At 41.5% G+C, this 14,449-nt stretch overlaps 1 protein-coding gene across 1 annotated transcript in view; it reads left to right on the top strand.

The window, feature by feature from the left end:
• slco5a1.S (solute carrier organic anion transporter family member 5A1 S homeolog) overlaps positions 1–14,449 on the top strand; it is a 53,618-nt gene that overhangs the window by 31,248 nt on the left and 7,921 nt on the right. The window contains exons 6-8 of the mRNA XM_018223786.2: positions 5,973–6,171; positions 9,399–9,558; positions 13,163–13,404. Of these exons, the coding sequence (XP_018079275.1) occupies positions 5,973–6,171; positions 9,399–9,558; positions 13,163–13,404 (601 nt within the window). The remainder of the gene's footprint in view (positions 1–5,972; positions 6,172–9,398; positions 9,559–13,162; positions 13,405–14,449) is intronic.

The raw sequence follows: 14,449 nt of genomic DNA, 5'->3' as shown, positions 1-14,449 counted from the left end.
CCTTCCTCTGACAAATAAACACATTACTTACCGCCTTCCCCAATCAACCTTCTTCATGTTTTGTCTAGTTTTCCTTTCCATTCTGCCCATAGATAAGTAACTTCACAATTTACAATGGCCACATTACAACAAGCATTGAGCTACAACTGTGAGATCAGAGCCATCTATATTGGCCTTAAAAGAAGAGTAAAGCCTAAAAGGTCCACTTAGGGTTAGGCCACACTGGGCATTTTGGGGAGATTTGGTCGCCTGGCAACTAATCGCCTCGTCTTTTCGGCGACCGCCTTCCCTCACTCTGCGCCGGCTAAAATGAAAAATAGCTGGAAATGGTATATTTTATATACTGGCCTCTCTCTTTATCAGCTGAAAGGTTCAGCAGTGCTGTAACATTAATGATCCAGGCCTTCAAAGTTGCCCACCATCTTGCTCCCACCTTGTTAGGCCATATTTTGTATGACATTGGCACTGCATGTGCTCTGTACACCATGGGCTGCTATTGAAAAGCTAAGCTAAAGGCCAAGAGCAGACTGAGTGTTGGCTCTGCTAATCTGTGCCTACATATGTTTTCCAGACTGAGAGAAGCTGATCCATTCGATGCCCCATCTCCATTGATTTGAATAAGCAGCAGCATCGGTGGGCTCAAATATGAAAAAGCGAGCATTTTCAACCTGATCTCCGCTTCGCTACATGAGACTGCACCCTAGAGAATCTTATTCAAATCAATGGAGATGAGGCATGGAGCGGATCTGCTGCTCTCAGCCTAAAAAAATATGCAGACTGAGAGCAACATAGCTAATCCTCTACCTGCCCTTGGCCTAAGGGTTGTTTGATGTCAAAAAGAATAAAATGAAATTCATCTGTCACAAAATGGGGCTATTAAATTCTGATGAAAAAAACTCTGGTTACTGAGTTGCCATGTAATGTCAACAAAATTAATTACTAATCAGCCTTATATAAAGCCTATTACATATTTATGTAACATACATATAAAACTACAAATTGTGTGCAGCCCTGAGGATTTATGAAGATGGGGATCTACTTGTTGCACCTTCTGAGACAGAGATTCTCACAGCTAAAAGGTTGTGCTGGCCTATGGAGTTATTAATCAGGGTCTGTAGAAATAAGTCAAATCAACTGGACTTGCTATTTTTTTCTTGAAGACGTTCCACCAGTCATCCAACTGGCTTTCCTAATTCATTCTGAATTGAGAAAGCCAGTTGGATGACTGGTAAAACATCTTCAAGAAAAACACAGCAAGTCCAGTTGATTTGACTTATTTCTACAGATATACTGTACCATGACCTGTATCAATGAGAATCTTCACAAACATAATCAGGATCATTTACCAACTGGAAGGTAGTATGCAAACTGTAGAAAGCAGGAGTAGTCCATCATTTTATTTGCACTTTGCACCATGCTTTCCAGCCTTAACCAATTGCCACAGGTCTCTGCACTTTGTTTAAGAGCAGAGACACCTGCAACTGCCCCTTGAATACAATGCCACCTCTGTGCAGCAGCACTTTATTTATGATGGGCAGAATGGGCCTGGCATGTAGGTGCCCCCATTACCACCCTAATCAGCTGTCATTGACACATGCAAGGGAGTGGTGGAGGATGCAATTTGCATGGGCCTGTGCTCAATGACTCTATGCTCTGCAGTTTAGGCACAAGGTGCAGAACTTCCTGAGAAAGAAGTGCTTTCTGTATGAACATTTTCACATTGTTGCCTGGGATTATAAAAAATGTGTAGCATTTCTAGTTTCTGCTTCTTTGAACTTTTCTCCATCTTCAAGAACTAAAGTTTCCAGAATATTTGCTGGTTGGAGCATGCTGGGAATGTTCAGGTATCAGCAGATACTGCAGTGTTTCTCATCTCAAGGGCTTACCCTTATGAATCATCACTAGTGAGATTGTATAGTTAAGCTGATGGGGTCTGCAGTTAGGGTTGCCACCTCTTCTAAATTGTTTTATGGGCCTGTCAGGGGAGGAGATGTAAAACAGGCAGTATTGTCATATGAGGGCAGACATTCTAGCATAACATTTGGTCTAGATACTAAACGTTCCTTGCTGACGATGCTATGGCTGATGCTTTATTTTTTCTTCAACAAGTTGTTCAGTGAATTCTCTGTATTTGGATTAGCAGAACCACAATTTTTTAAAACAAGTAAGACAACGTTTTATATGCAAACCCCAAAAACATTAAGGCGTTTCAGATAGAGCTGTTGGCTAAAACAGATTTTTTGATGAATACTGAAGCATATTGATACTTAAGCATAAACAACATGATTAAATACACCGGACTCTCAGACATAGCTCTGGTAAAAATAGACCTGAAACGTTAGCACAAAATCAAAGCAGACTTCTATTAAGCAGAAGAACTTCCCAAGGACAATCCATTTGCATTTAGAGGTGACAGCTGAGAGGACCTAGACATCCAGAATGCAATGTAAACCCCTGCCTGCAGAAAACAATTGTACACATCCAAAAAAATTATTTTCATGTTTTTCCTTTTGACCATTCAATGACAATTAGAAGTATATATATATACTTTCTAATATTTCATATTTTGCACTAATGTTTGCACAGACTTCATTGCTTCTTTCAGAGGTGTTGAATTGAGATTAAACATTTTCCTATAGTAAAGGAAAAAGGTTTGATTCAAAAGAGAAACATGGTTGAGATGGGAAGGCTTGTGCATTTGTGGCACACAATGCTTGAAAGGATACTGTCATGGGAAAGCATGTTTTTTTTCAAAACACATGAGTTAATAGTGCTGCTCCAGCAGACTTCTGCACTGAAATCTGTTTTTCAAAAGAGCAAACTGATTTTTTTATATTTCATTTTGAAATCTGACATGGTGCTAGACATATTGTCAGTTTCCCTGGTGCCCCAAGTCATGTGACTTGTACTCTGATAAACTTCAGTCTTTCTTTACTACTGCACTGCAAGTTGGAGTGATATCACCCCCTTCCTTTCCCCCCAGCAGCCCATCAACAGAACAATGGGTAACCAGATAACAGCTGCCTGGTAGATCTAAGAACAGCACTTAATAGTAAAAATCCATGCCCCACTGTGACACCTTCAGTTACATTGAGTAGGAGCACTGGCTCTTTCTGAAAGCACATGACCAGGCAAAATGACCTGAGATGGCTGCTTCCACAGCAATATTACAAATAAAAAACTTCACTTCTTGGGTTAGGAATGAAACTTTATATGGTAAAGTTACATAGTTTAATTGGGTTGAAAAAAGACAAAATCCATCAAGTTCAACCCCTCCAAATGAAAACCCAGCATCCATACACACACCCCTCCCTACTTTCACATAAATTCTATATACCCATATCTATACTAAGTATAAAGTTTAGTATCACAATAGCCTTTGATATTATGTCTGTCCAAAAAATCATCCAAGCCATTCTTATAGTCATTAACTGAATCAGCATCACAACATCACCGGCAGTGCATTCCACAACCTCACTGTCCTGACTGTGAAGAACCCCCTACGTTGCTTCAAATGAAAGTTCTTTTCTTCTAGTCTAAAGGGGTGGCCTCTGGTACAGTGATCCACTTTATGGGTAAAAAGGTCCCTTGCTATTTGTCCAAATGTCCTCTAATGTACTTGTAAAGTGTAATCATGTTCCCTCGCAAGCGCCTTTTTTCCAGAGAATTATTTGCAGTGTAACAGTATAATTTAGAAATAAAACCTACACCATAAAAATCATGACAGAATCCCTTTAAGCACCATGTGGCATGGAAAGCCTTGTGCGAACCATGCCTGTGGCTTCTGCATGTCTACAGTTTACTACTTCTACTATTGTACCTCATTCCCCCAAAATATCGAAACCTCTGTGCTCAGATTCCCTGAAAGGGCAAATTGATTAAGTCAACTCCCTTGTGTGGGTGCAGTTATATGGCTCCCAGCTGTTCCTTGAAGCAATGGGAAGAAGAGATGCTGGAGCACTTTTGGCATAATGTGATATTTAATCTTCTTATTGATTGCACTTTGTGGACAGGCTTGTTTGCCCTTTCAAAGCTGAAAGGTTAAACTTCTTCCTGGTACAAGGCCGAGACACATTTTCCTATTGAATGTGACCTTGTGCTGTTCCGTCCTGTATAATCCACACCAACTCTGTCACCCTTCTAGTTTTGAATTGTGAACAGTTGCTCATTACTAGTCTGAAGCTGCTGCTCAATGTCCTGTAATTAACTTGTAACAGTATAAAGTGCACCCATATTCCCTAGGGCCAAACGATCGGATTATAACGAAGGAAATGGGCGCCAATGGGCCATAGGACCTCATCAGCTAGTTGATGCGGTCCTCGATCTCAGGAAAGATCAAACATGCCGATAGATATCAGGCCAATTTTTGGCCTGATATTGATCGGGGAGACTCTGAGAAAGCCCCCACACACACAGGCAGATAAGCTGCCCAATTGTTCTAAAGGACTGATATCAGCAGTTTTAATCTGGCCACTTTAAATCATTAGAATAAACATAAACATCTGAATGTGTGGAGGAGACATGTCAGGGTCTTAAAACCAGGATGCATCAGGCCAACTGTCAAAGGAAATGTAAACTATCAAAGCAAATAAACTCGAAGCCTTATCTTCCTCATTTAAGATATGAGCACAAGGACCTAAAAGTCACCTGATGTTTATGATTCTAATATAATGAAACTGAAACAAACGCTCCACCTGCTGGTCAGTTCTGCCAACTGGGCTGACAGGAGAACATTTCAGAAGAACAAGAGGAAACTCTTCTGATGTTGCTCTGAGAAGGCCAGAGAAAAGTCATTTGGTGTATAGCTGATTTCTAAGCAGCCAAACACCAGTCGGCAGACATTGACCAGCAGGTGGCACGGCCAAAACCAGAATTAATGTAAATTGGAAATAAATAGAAGTAAGGAAAAACATTTATATATTTTAGTCCTTAAAAAAAAATCAGTTTTTGCCTAAAGAAAATATCATTCAAAGTAACTTTCCATTATGCATTAATTCAACATTTTGAATCTTTTAAAATGTATTTAAAATGGTAATTCCCATTGGAAAAACTGTTTTCTAATTGGATTTATTTTATTTTTTTATAGCTTTGGAACTTTTTGTCTGATATTCGTCCCAAGAAACACATACACATGTTTATTATTATTCTTAAAACATATACGTATAAAGTGCCAAAATGTTCCACTGAGTTGTACATTTCATGGGTTTATACATAGAACATACAGAAGTACATACAAAGCAACCAGTAACCAATATAAGAGGTGAAAAGGGCCATGTCCAAAAGAGCTTGCAATCTAAAAAATATCTATTTCTTTATGTATTAAAGGGTTTTTCACCTTTGAGTTAACATTTAGTATGATGTAGAGCAGTGATCCCCAACCAGTAGCTCGTGAGCAACATGTTGCTCTCCAACCCCTTGGATGTTGCTCCCAGTGGCCTCAAAGCAAAGTTTTGGTGTACCAGATGTACTGCCAAGCAGAGCCTCAATGTAGGCTGACAATCCACATAGGGGCTACCAAATGGCCAATCACAGCCCTTATTTGCCACCATTTTTCATGCTTATGTTGCTCTCCAACTCCTTTTTCTTCTGCATGTTGCTCACGGGTTCAAAAGGTTGGGGATCCCTGATGTAGAGAGTGATATTCTGAGACAATTTGCAATTGTTTTTAATTTTTTATTACTTGTGGGTTTTGAGTTATTTAGCTTTTTATTCAGCAGCTACACAGTTTGCAATATCAGCAGTCTGGTTGTAGGTTCCAGTCTACCCTGGAAACCATGCACTGATTTGAATAAGAGACTGGAATATGAACAGGAGAGGACCTGAATAGAAAGATGAGTAATAAAATGTATTTGTCTTTTGTGTACAAAAATGTCAAATATTATTCAGCTTCTTCCAAAAGCAAGAGACAAGCTTTTTCATCCCCTCTATTATAACCACAGTTAAAACATGATGAAATGTATGTTCTCTTTTAGGCCTGATCATTGTGCCAAGTGCAGGGGTTGGCATAGTACTGGGAGGTTATATCATTAAGAAGTTGAAGCTTGGAGCAAGAGAATCTGCAAAGCTGGCAATGATCTGCTGTGGTGTTTCCCTGCTCTGCTTTTCCACCTTGTTCATTGTAGGATGTGATAGTATTAACCTCGGGGGTATTAACATACCTTACACCACTGGGTGAGTATAGTAGCCTGGCATTAGCAAGTCTCATGTGTGCCGTATACACAGTATGTGCAACAGGGATGTTTGTTTGAAACACAGTTAACTGCTCAAAACTATTCTTTATGCTCTTCCCCTATTTTCACCTTTTTCATTCATCTTAGAGGCAAAACCCCCAATAAAGAGATTAATCAAATCAAATATCATCAAAGATCTGGTATTTACCTGCTGAAAATAAGAAACTGACCTCATATATTTCCTTGTTATTCCAAGATGGTAATTTCCACTATAATTAAATTACAATTTTTTTATGACTTTTTGAAATACTCTGTATCAGGGCTGTCCAACTGCTGGCCGACGCCCCTTATGTGGCCCTCCACATCAAAGTCGGCCTGCTGTGTCTGTTTACCATTTGTAAAATTTAAAAGGTATCACTACAGAGATTAACTGGCCCCTGCATTGTTTAAACCTCAAATTCGTTTAAACCTCAAATTCAGAATAATCCCCTGTATTGTTCACACATGTAATGCCCCCTGTATTGTTCACACTTGTGACACCTCTATTGTTCACACCCTAAAGGCCTGTTCTGTTCACACCTGAGACCCAGACTGAAATTTCCCACATTGTTTAGTTATTCACACCTTATTCAAAATGCTAATGGAGCACCAGCACTGTGTCACTGTATGTAGTACATATTAGACTGGTCCTGATTTTTACTGTCTCCTGCTCTGTTCTGTCTCCCCTCCCTGTGTGTGTCATACTTTGCCTGCTCTTTGCACCCTGTGTGTGTCATACTCTGCCTGACCTATGATGCTTATGGAACATAAGCCTGGTATTTGTTCTGGGGGTTTGTTAGCATTTGAAAATTATTGTTAGGGGCCCCTAAGGTGTTTAATCATGTGTTGGAGGTACTGTATTATCCACAGGGGAGGAGGAGGCATATGGATTTAAGGATATGTCTTAAAATGACTTAACTTTTTTTCAGTGGCATCCCTGCCGGTGCCGGGCCAAGGTAGTTCGGCACCCTAGGCAAGAGCTTCAAACAGTGCCCCCTCTGTCCTGCATTACCATTTACCCCCTTACCATGATGGTTATTAAAAGAAAGCAAGAAAATGTTAAACACTTTTTCATTTATATTACTGCCCCCTGTACCAGCAAGCCCAGCAGCCATCCATCATACTACCCCCCATACCTGTGCCAGTAGCCATCCATTATACTGCCCCCCATACCTGTACCAGCAAGCTCAGCAGCCATCCATCATAGATCCCTCCAGCAGCCATCATATTGCCCCCAATCTTTACCTGTGTCAGCAGCAGCCAAAAATAAATCTGATCACATCATATTGCCCCCCAAGTATTTATGTACCTGTGCCAGCGCCCAGCCCAGCAGCAAAAGCAAATATATGGCCCCCAAATCTGTACCTGTCTGTGCCAGCAGGAAGCCTCACACTTTCACAGTAATAGAAAGAATGTCTTCAGTTCAGTGCAACTGTGCAAGGCTGAGAGTGCAAGCCATACCAAGCAGCCCCCCAGCTCTCTGCCTCTCTCTGCCAACCAACCGCATCAGTGATGTCATTGACGCATATACGCACCGCACAGAAGGAGCTATTACTTGCTGTCAAGAGGGAGAAGGTGAAGGAGGGGGGATTCCACCCAACTGATTGACCATGATTACTGAAACAAATTATTAACAAAAAATAAACGCTTGAAAAAAACCCAAAAAACGAAACAAACCCCCATTAAAAGTGCGCCCCTCAATGATGGCGTCCTAGACAGCCGCCTACTCTGCCTACCCCTAGTTCCGGCCCTGATCCCTGCAGTGAGCACCACCCATCTGTTTTTTTGGTGTGTTTTTAATGTGGACATGGTCTTGTGGTAATATGGGTGTGTTTTAAAGTGGGTGTGGTCTAAAACAGGGAGTGGCTAACACTGGCTTCCATTATCAGCCCTCCACCATGTGGATTAGAAAAATTCCGGCCCTCTGTACCATATAAATTGGACAGCACTGCTCTATATGCTTTTTGAAGCATGTAACGTAGGGTATCCCAAAACCCAGAACTAACACCAAGATCATGGCTAATGCTTCTGCCTCTTACTGCTGCCTTTTGCTTTTGAAGGAGCTGCTACTTGGATGCTGCCAGGTCTTCTAGTGAGACGACCACAGGGTCAGAAACAACTGTAGCACAATATGGTAACAGGATCCAAGAGAGGGGTCAATAACGGGCAGAGGTCAGGACAGGCAGCAGACTAGGAACGGTCAGGGACAGGTAAGGTCAGTAACAGGCAAGACAACTAGAAAACACACCCAGGAACTACATTGGGCAATGAATGTTCTCACTAAACTAGGTGACGTCACACGCAGCATGCGTGTCAGAAACCCTGAAGTGTGCATCAGAAGAAAGCAGCGCATCCCTACCATCCCGCTAGACCACCTTGTACTCTCACATGTAATCCCCTCTCCACATAGTAGGAAGTCATACAAGGAATATTCCAGAAGAAATGGTGAAATTGAGATGATTTTATTTGTTCCGCCAACCAAGCGATGGTTTAGCTCTACCAGCCCATTATCAATTCTAGCACCAGTTACACTAGTAACCAAATCCTGGCCCTAGCTTTAGGTTTGGCTGAACACTTAAAAAGAATATATAGCCCCACCCCCTTTAGACATGAGCTTATTCGGTTTATATAGAAAAGGAGCATAAATAGCATCTAAACTTCCAGAAACAAATCTAAATGTATTTTTTTGTGCTGCTGGGACCAGTTCTCCACCCTCCTTAGGCTCACATTGTAATGCAACCCCCTCCCTCAGGTTTTTCCTATATGAACTGATGGATTCTAGCACTTTCCCTCTGCTTTCCAGATAATCTGGAGAATCAGCAAAGGGACTTGAAGTCCCAGAATCCGTTACTTCACAACAGAACAAGTTGAGGGAGTGGTTGCATTACACTGTGAGCCTAATGGGGGTACTTTATGCTCTGGTGGTACCCGGGTTTGTGAGATCTAGTTGGAGGTACTATAGGACAGATAATAACCAGACATTTTGACATTGTTCTGTACAGTACACACTTCCCAGTCATAAAATCTATATTCTGCATTCCCCATAACTTGCCCGAGTGATCAGAACAAATATCCCAAGTACTTTGACTATTGAAATCCTTGTGAGAATTATAGGTATCTGTTCTGATCATGAATAAAATAAGGAATGTTACATGCAAGTGAGATGACTGTCTCTTTCTGAATTCCCAGACCCACACTCACCATGACGCAGAGAAATTTAACCGGTGGATGCAACGTTAACTGCGGCTGTAAAATTCATGAATATGAGCCAGTCTGTGGTTCAGATGGAATAACCTATTTCAATCCCTGCCTTGCTGGTTGCAGCAGTGTGGGAAATCATAGTGTAGCGGTGAGTATATCAGATGGGGTGTTCAGTAATGGAGGAATAATATACTAATGTACAGTACAGCTTACTGAGATAGAGACCAAAGCAGCAAAATAAAAAAAGCAGAAAAAGCTGTTGGGGTACTATAGTGCAGAAGCCTTGGATGCAGAGCTATCAAAACAACTATAACAGGGCTAGGCAAACAGTTTGGGGTTTATTGGCACACAAGTTTTTTTTTTTTGTAGTTTTTTGAGAAAGTAGGTATCCCTCACATAGCCACATGCAGAGCCTTTGTTTCAAACATTCAGACTTAGGGGAACTGTAACCCAGCATAGTAACTAGTGATGGGTGAATTTGTCCTGTTCTGCTTTGCCGAAAATTTTGTGAATTTCCCGGAAAACGTTGACGCCTGCATTAAAGTCAATGGGCGTTCGAATTATGTTGACGCAAGCAACTATTCCGCCACGCGTCCAAATGTTTTTTAGCGCAGACGAAATTCACCGCAAATTCACGTCTGGAGAATTTATTCACCCACCACTAAGGGCAGGACTACATGACGCGCTTGGACCCGACACGTTGCAATGCGACTAAACGCATGCGACGTGTCGGATGTTTTACATAAAACGGCAGTGAAGGAGAAATTGCATGTTACAACCGTCGGATGAAAACACACCTACATTGATCCGACAGTCGATTTCTCCTTCACTTCCGTTTTATGTAAAACATCCGACACATTGCATGCGTTTAGTCGCATTTCGCCGTGACGGGTCCAAGCGCGTCATGTAGTCTTGCCCTTATAGTAACCCATATCAACTGTGTGAATTCACTTACGTACCTTTCCTCCAGGTTCTTTTAGTTATTGTTAAAAATAGGTAAGCATGTAGAATAACAAAAGTAAATCTGTGATTGGTTGCTTTTGCTAGCAATGTCCATGTAACTGTCCAGTTATCTCTCATAGTCATTTTGTTATGGGTGGATAATGAAGTAGCTAAGATCTGTTCACAGAGATGAAATACTACAACTATTTAGACTATTTTATAGGGATTCACCGAATCCACTTTTTTAGATTCGGCCGAACCCCTGAATCCTTCGTGAAAGATTCGGCCGAATACCAAACCGAATCCGAACCCTAATTTGCATGCAAAAAAATTTTTTTACTTCTTTGTTTTATGGCGAAAAGTCACATGATTTTAAGGATTCAGATTTGGTTTGGCCAGGCACAAAGATTTGGCTAAATCCTGCTGAAAATGGCCGAATCCTGGCCGAATACCGAACTGAATCTTGGATTCGGTGCATCCCTACTATTTTATGTTGCATTACTCTCTAAAACTGAACAAAGACTGCAACTGAGAAACTGCTCTGATGATTCCATCTAAATATGTGCCTCTCTTTTCATAAGCATAAAGGCTGAGCCGAGCTGGGCTATGTAGACGCTGTATCAGTTGCAACTTTAGGATTTGATCTCAGTAGTCAAATTCCATTCTGTGCCTGGCCAATGCAACATGAGAAGCATGTGTTGTATTATGTCTTACTCAAGGAATCACTGTTCTTAAAAATAAATCAACAAGCACTTTTTTACTTTTTGAGAAATAAAATAATGACGAATGATAATCTGAAAATATTAATTTATGAGAATAATTGATTATCTAAATTGTATATAATTTTATTAAGCTCACCATACATGTGCAGATTTAAGATGTTGATTGACACTTCAGAGTCAGCAGCTTATCTAACAGGAAAGGTTTATACAAGGGCAGATACTGGGCCATAATCAGACACATACTGTGCTTATTGGGCAGATTGAAAATCCCATCAGGCCTGCATTGGCGCTCATTATGATTAGATCTTTGGCCTGGGGACCAACGGTTCGGATCAGACAGATATGGCTCAGAATGAAGGTGGTCAAATCGGGCAAAGATCCCTCATTAGGTGTCCTTGTCAAACAAGTGTATCCTAATGTGTATGGCCAGATTTATAGACAGTGGGGCTCATTTTTAAACACCAAATTTGCACCTGGGCAGTTACCCATAGCAACCAATCAGTGAGTGGCTTTTTTCAGCCAGCTGCAGGTTGAGCAATTGGTTTCTACGGGTTACTGCCCAAGTGCAAATTTGCCCAGTGTTTAAAAATGAGCCCCACTGACTTTTTGTATCTGACTATCTGAGCCAAAGATTTTCAAGAGGCTGTACCACCAGTAGCTAAATTATGGAAAATAGCAGAATCCATGCTGGGATTTACTGAAGTAATAAGGTATCTGTCTTACATAGCATAACTTTGATTTCATAGTGGGTTCCAATACTAAGATGTTACTGGAACTCTTTTATGTTCTTTATTGACTGTTCTTCTGCACCATGTTCCGAAACAAAAGCTAAAACCAGACCAGGGCCACACGGTGCTATGCTGCTCTTTTATTGAATGCTTGTGTTTGAACATCTCTCGTTGTGCTTAGAAACAATGAAAACTTTAGCATTACTGGTCAGTATAGTGTACCTTTGTCTTTGGGGTACATTGGGCAAAGGGGACTTGGCACAGAAGAACTGAGGTGGGGTTGCTCAGGCACATGTTTGTGTGGCCCTGATAGATCAGGCATGCTTGGTACTCACAATGCTTGCAATATTAAAAAAGGAAAATCTGGTTCATAGTCAAAGTCTATAGGTTGGGTCTAGGTGCACATACCCCGCGTATAGACAGCTCAAGGTGGAGGTTTTCAATCATGGAAGAAACAGCAGGTACTCACAGATCTCACATACTGCCAAAAGGCAAACAAAAAAAAGAACTGCAGACTTAATTACAGGCAAGGAGTGAAAAAACACACAGCCTTATGCGTTTCTTGCATGCCGGCACTCAATCATAGGCTTCAATGCTTGCCCTCACAATGCTTGCACTTATATAGAATATCACGGTGAAACCAGAGAAGGCAGATACTTGGCTGAAGCATCCGAATTCTAACTTTATTTATAACTGTGTAGACTGCACTAAGAACATTGGCATTTCCCTGCCCACAATCACTGGGGCTCAATTATAAACACTGGGCAAATTTGCTGCTGGGCAGTAACCCACAGCAACCAATCAGTTGCAGGGTGAACACTGAAAGCAATCATCTGATTGGTTGCTATGGGTTACTGCCCAGGAGCAAATTTGCCCAGTGTTTTTAAATGAGCCCCACTGAGTTCACTGACACTGGTGCAGACATACATGTATACAGCCACATCTCATTCATACTCAAGGCTTGCCCATACACCTCTAGTAAGCATAAAGGGGGACAGATACAAGAGAAGTAGAATTCTGCTTCTATATGCATCATTCATTAGCCACATATTAAATATAGGCTGGAGTTTTAGACTGTAAGCTGTAATAAGAACATAAAGGGACACTGACATCATTTTTATATCTATCCATTTTCTTTGTATAATTTTGCCATAAAAGTATTTGCCCAATGCCCTGTCTGATCCCCAATGTGAGGAGGCTGCCATATTGGTGCAGTAGTGGTCTGTTAGCATTAGAAACAGTTTGACGGGGGCCAGTCAGGTTGGCAAAACAGTAGGTTTAGGAACGCCAAATATGATTGGGTGCATGATTCATTATCAGGCACTGCCTAACGTTCTATATTCTATATATTTTGTTTTAGATGAGAAATTACACGGAATGTGGCTGTGTCCAAAGTCGCCAGGTCATCACTCCTCCAACTGGGGGACAACGTAGTCAGATGCAAGTGGTCATTGTGAAAACATATCTGAACGAGAATGGCTACGCTGTGTCCGGGAAGTGCAACCGAACATGCAATACTCTTATTCCGTTCCTTATCTTCCTTTTCATTGTTACACTCATCACTGCTTGTGCTCAACCCTCTGCAATCATAGTGACACTCAGGTGAGAAACTCTTGTGTTCTTCTAATGCACCATATTGTTTGGCCACTCTCTAATCCAGGAATCCCCAACCTTTTGAACCCGTGAGCAACATTCAGAAGTAAAAGGAGTTGGGGAGCAACACTAGTATGAAAAATCTTCTTGGGGTGACAAATAAGGGCAATGATTGGCCATTTGGTAGGCCCTATGTGGATTGTCAACCTACATTGAGGCTCTGTTTGGCAGGACACCTGGTTTTTATGCAACCAAAACTTGCCTCCAAGCCTGGAATTCAAAAATAACCACCTGCTTTGAGGCCACTGGGAGCAACATCCAAGGGGTTGGAGAGCAACATGTTACTCACAAGCTACTGGTTGGGGATCACTGCTTTAATCCATGGATAGATAGAAGATAGAAATTGTAGCTTTCCCTTTATTCTCTTCTACTCTCTACACTACAGTGATCCTTTATGAAAACAGTGCAGCATGCAAAGTACAATTTTAGACATGTTTTACCCACACTGCGGCATTTCCCCCCATTCATTTCAGCACGATTGCAACTATGCTCTGAGCTGTGGCCGTCACATTTGTCCCTGATACGTTTAAATGGATGCACTTACAAATTGCCCCTGTTTTTTGCACTTTGCCTTCAAAATAGTAAATGACCCCTTTTGTCTTCAGGGTCTGCAATGGTGCAATAGTTATTAATTAGGCCTCAGTGAACAAATAGCAAATGCCCAGCGCTGTACAGAAGTAAAAGTGCTACCGGTAGAGACATAAGATACATGTTTGCAGATTAGGGAGTCTAAGCAGCGGATAATTTGCTCTGAAATCTCCTATTTTTAAATTGTATAGATAATATCAGGGTCGGAACTAGGGGTATGCTTAGGGCGCAACAATGTGGGGGCACTGGGCAGGTGCCTGTTCAAGATTCTTCTGCCTACCCCTAGTCTGGATTCTCTCCCCTCTGCAGGTGTCGTCTACCCTCTCTGTTGCTCGCTCCTCTGCCCCTCTGTCTCTCAATCCTCTGTCCCTCCTTTGTCCATCCCTCCCATGTACGTCCCTCCCTT

Source organism: Xenopus laevis, chromosome 6S, assembly GCF_017654675.1.
Source record: "Xenopus laevis strain J_2021 chromosome 6S, Xenopus_laevis_v10.1, whole genome shotgun sequence".
Taxonomy (NCBI): Eukaryota; Metazoa; Chordata; class Amphibia; order Anura; family Pipidae; genus Xenopus; species Xenopus laevis.
This window is presented reverse-complemented; position numbering and strand designations above follow the sequence as displayed.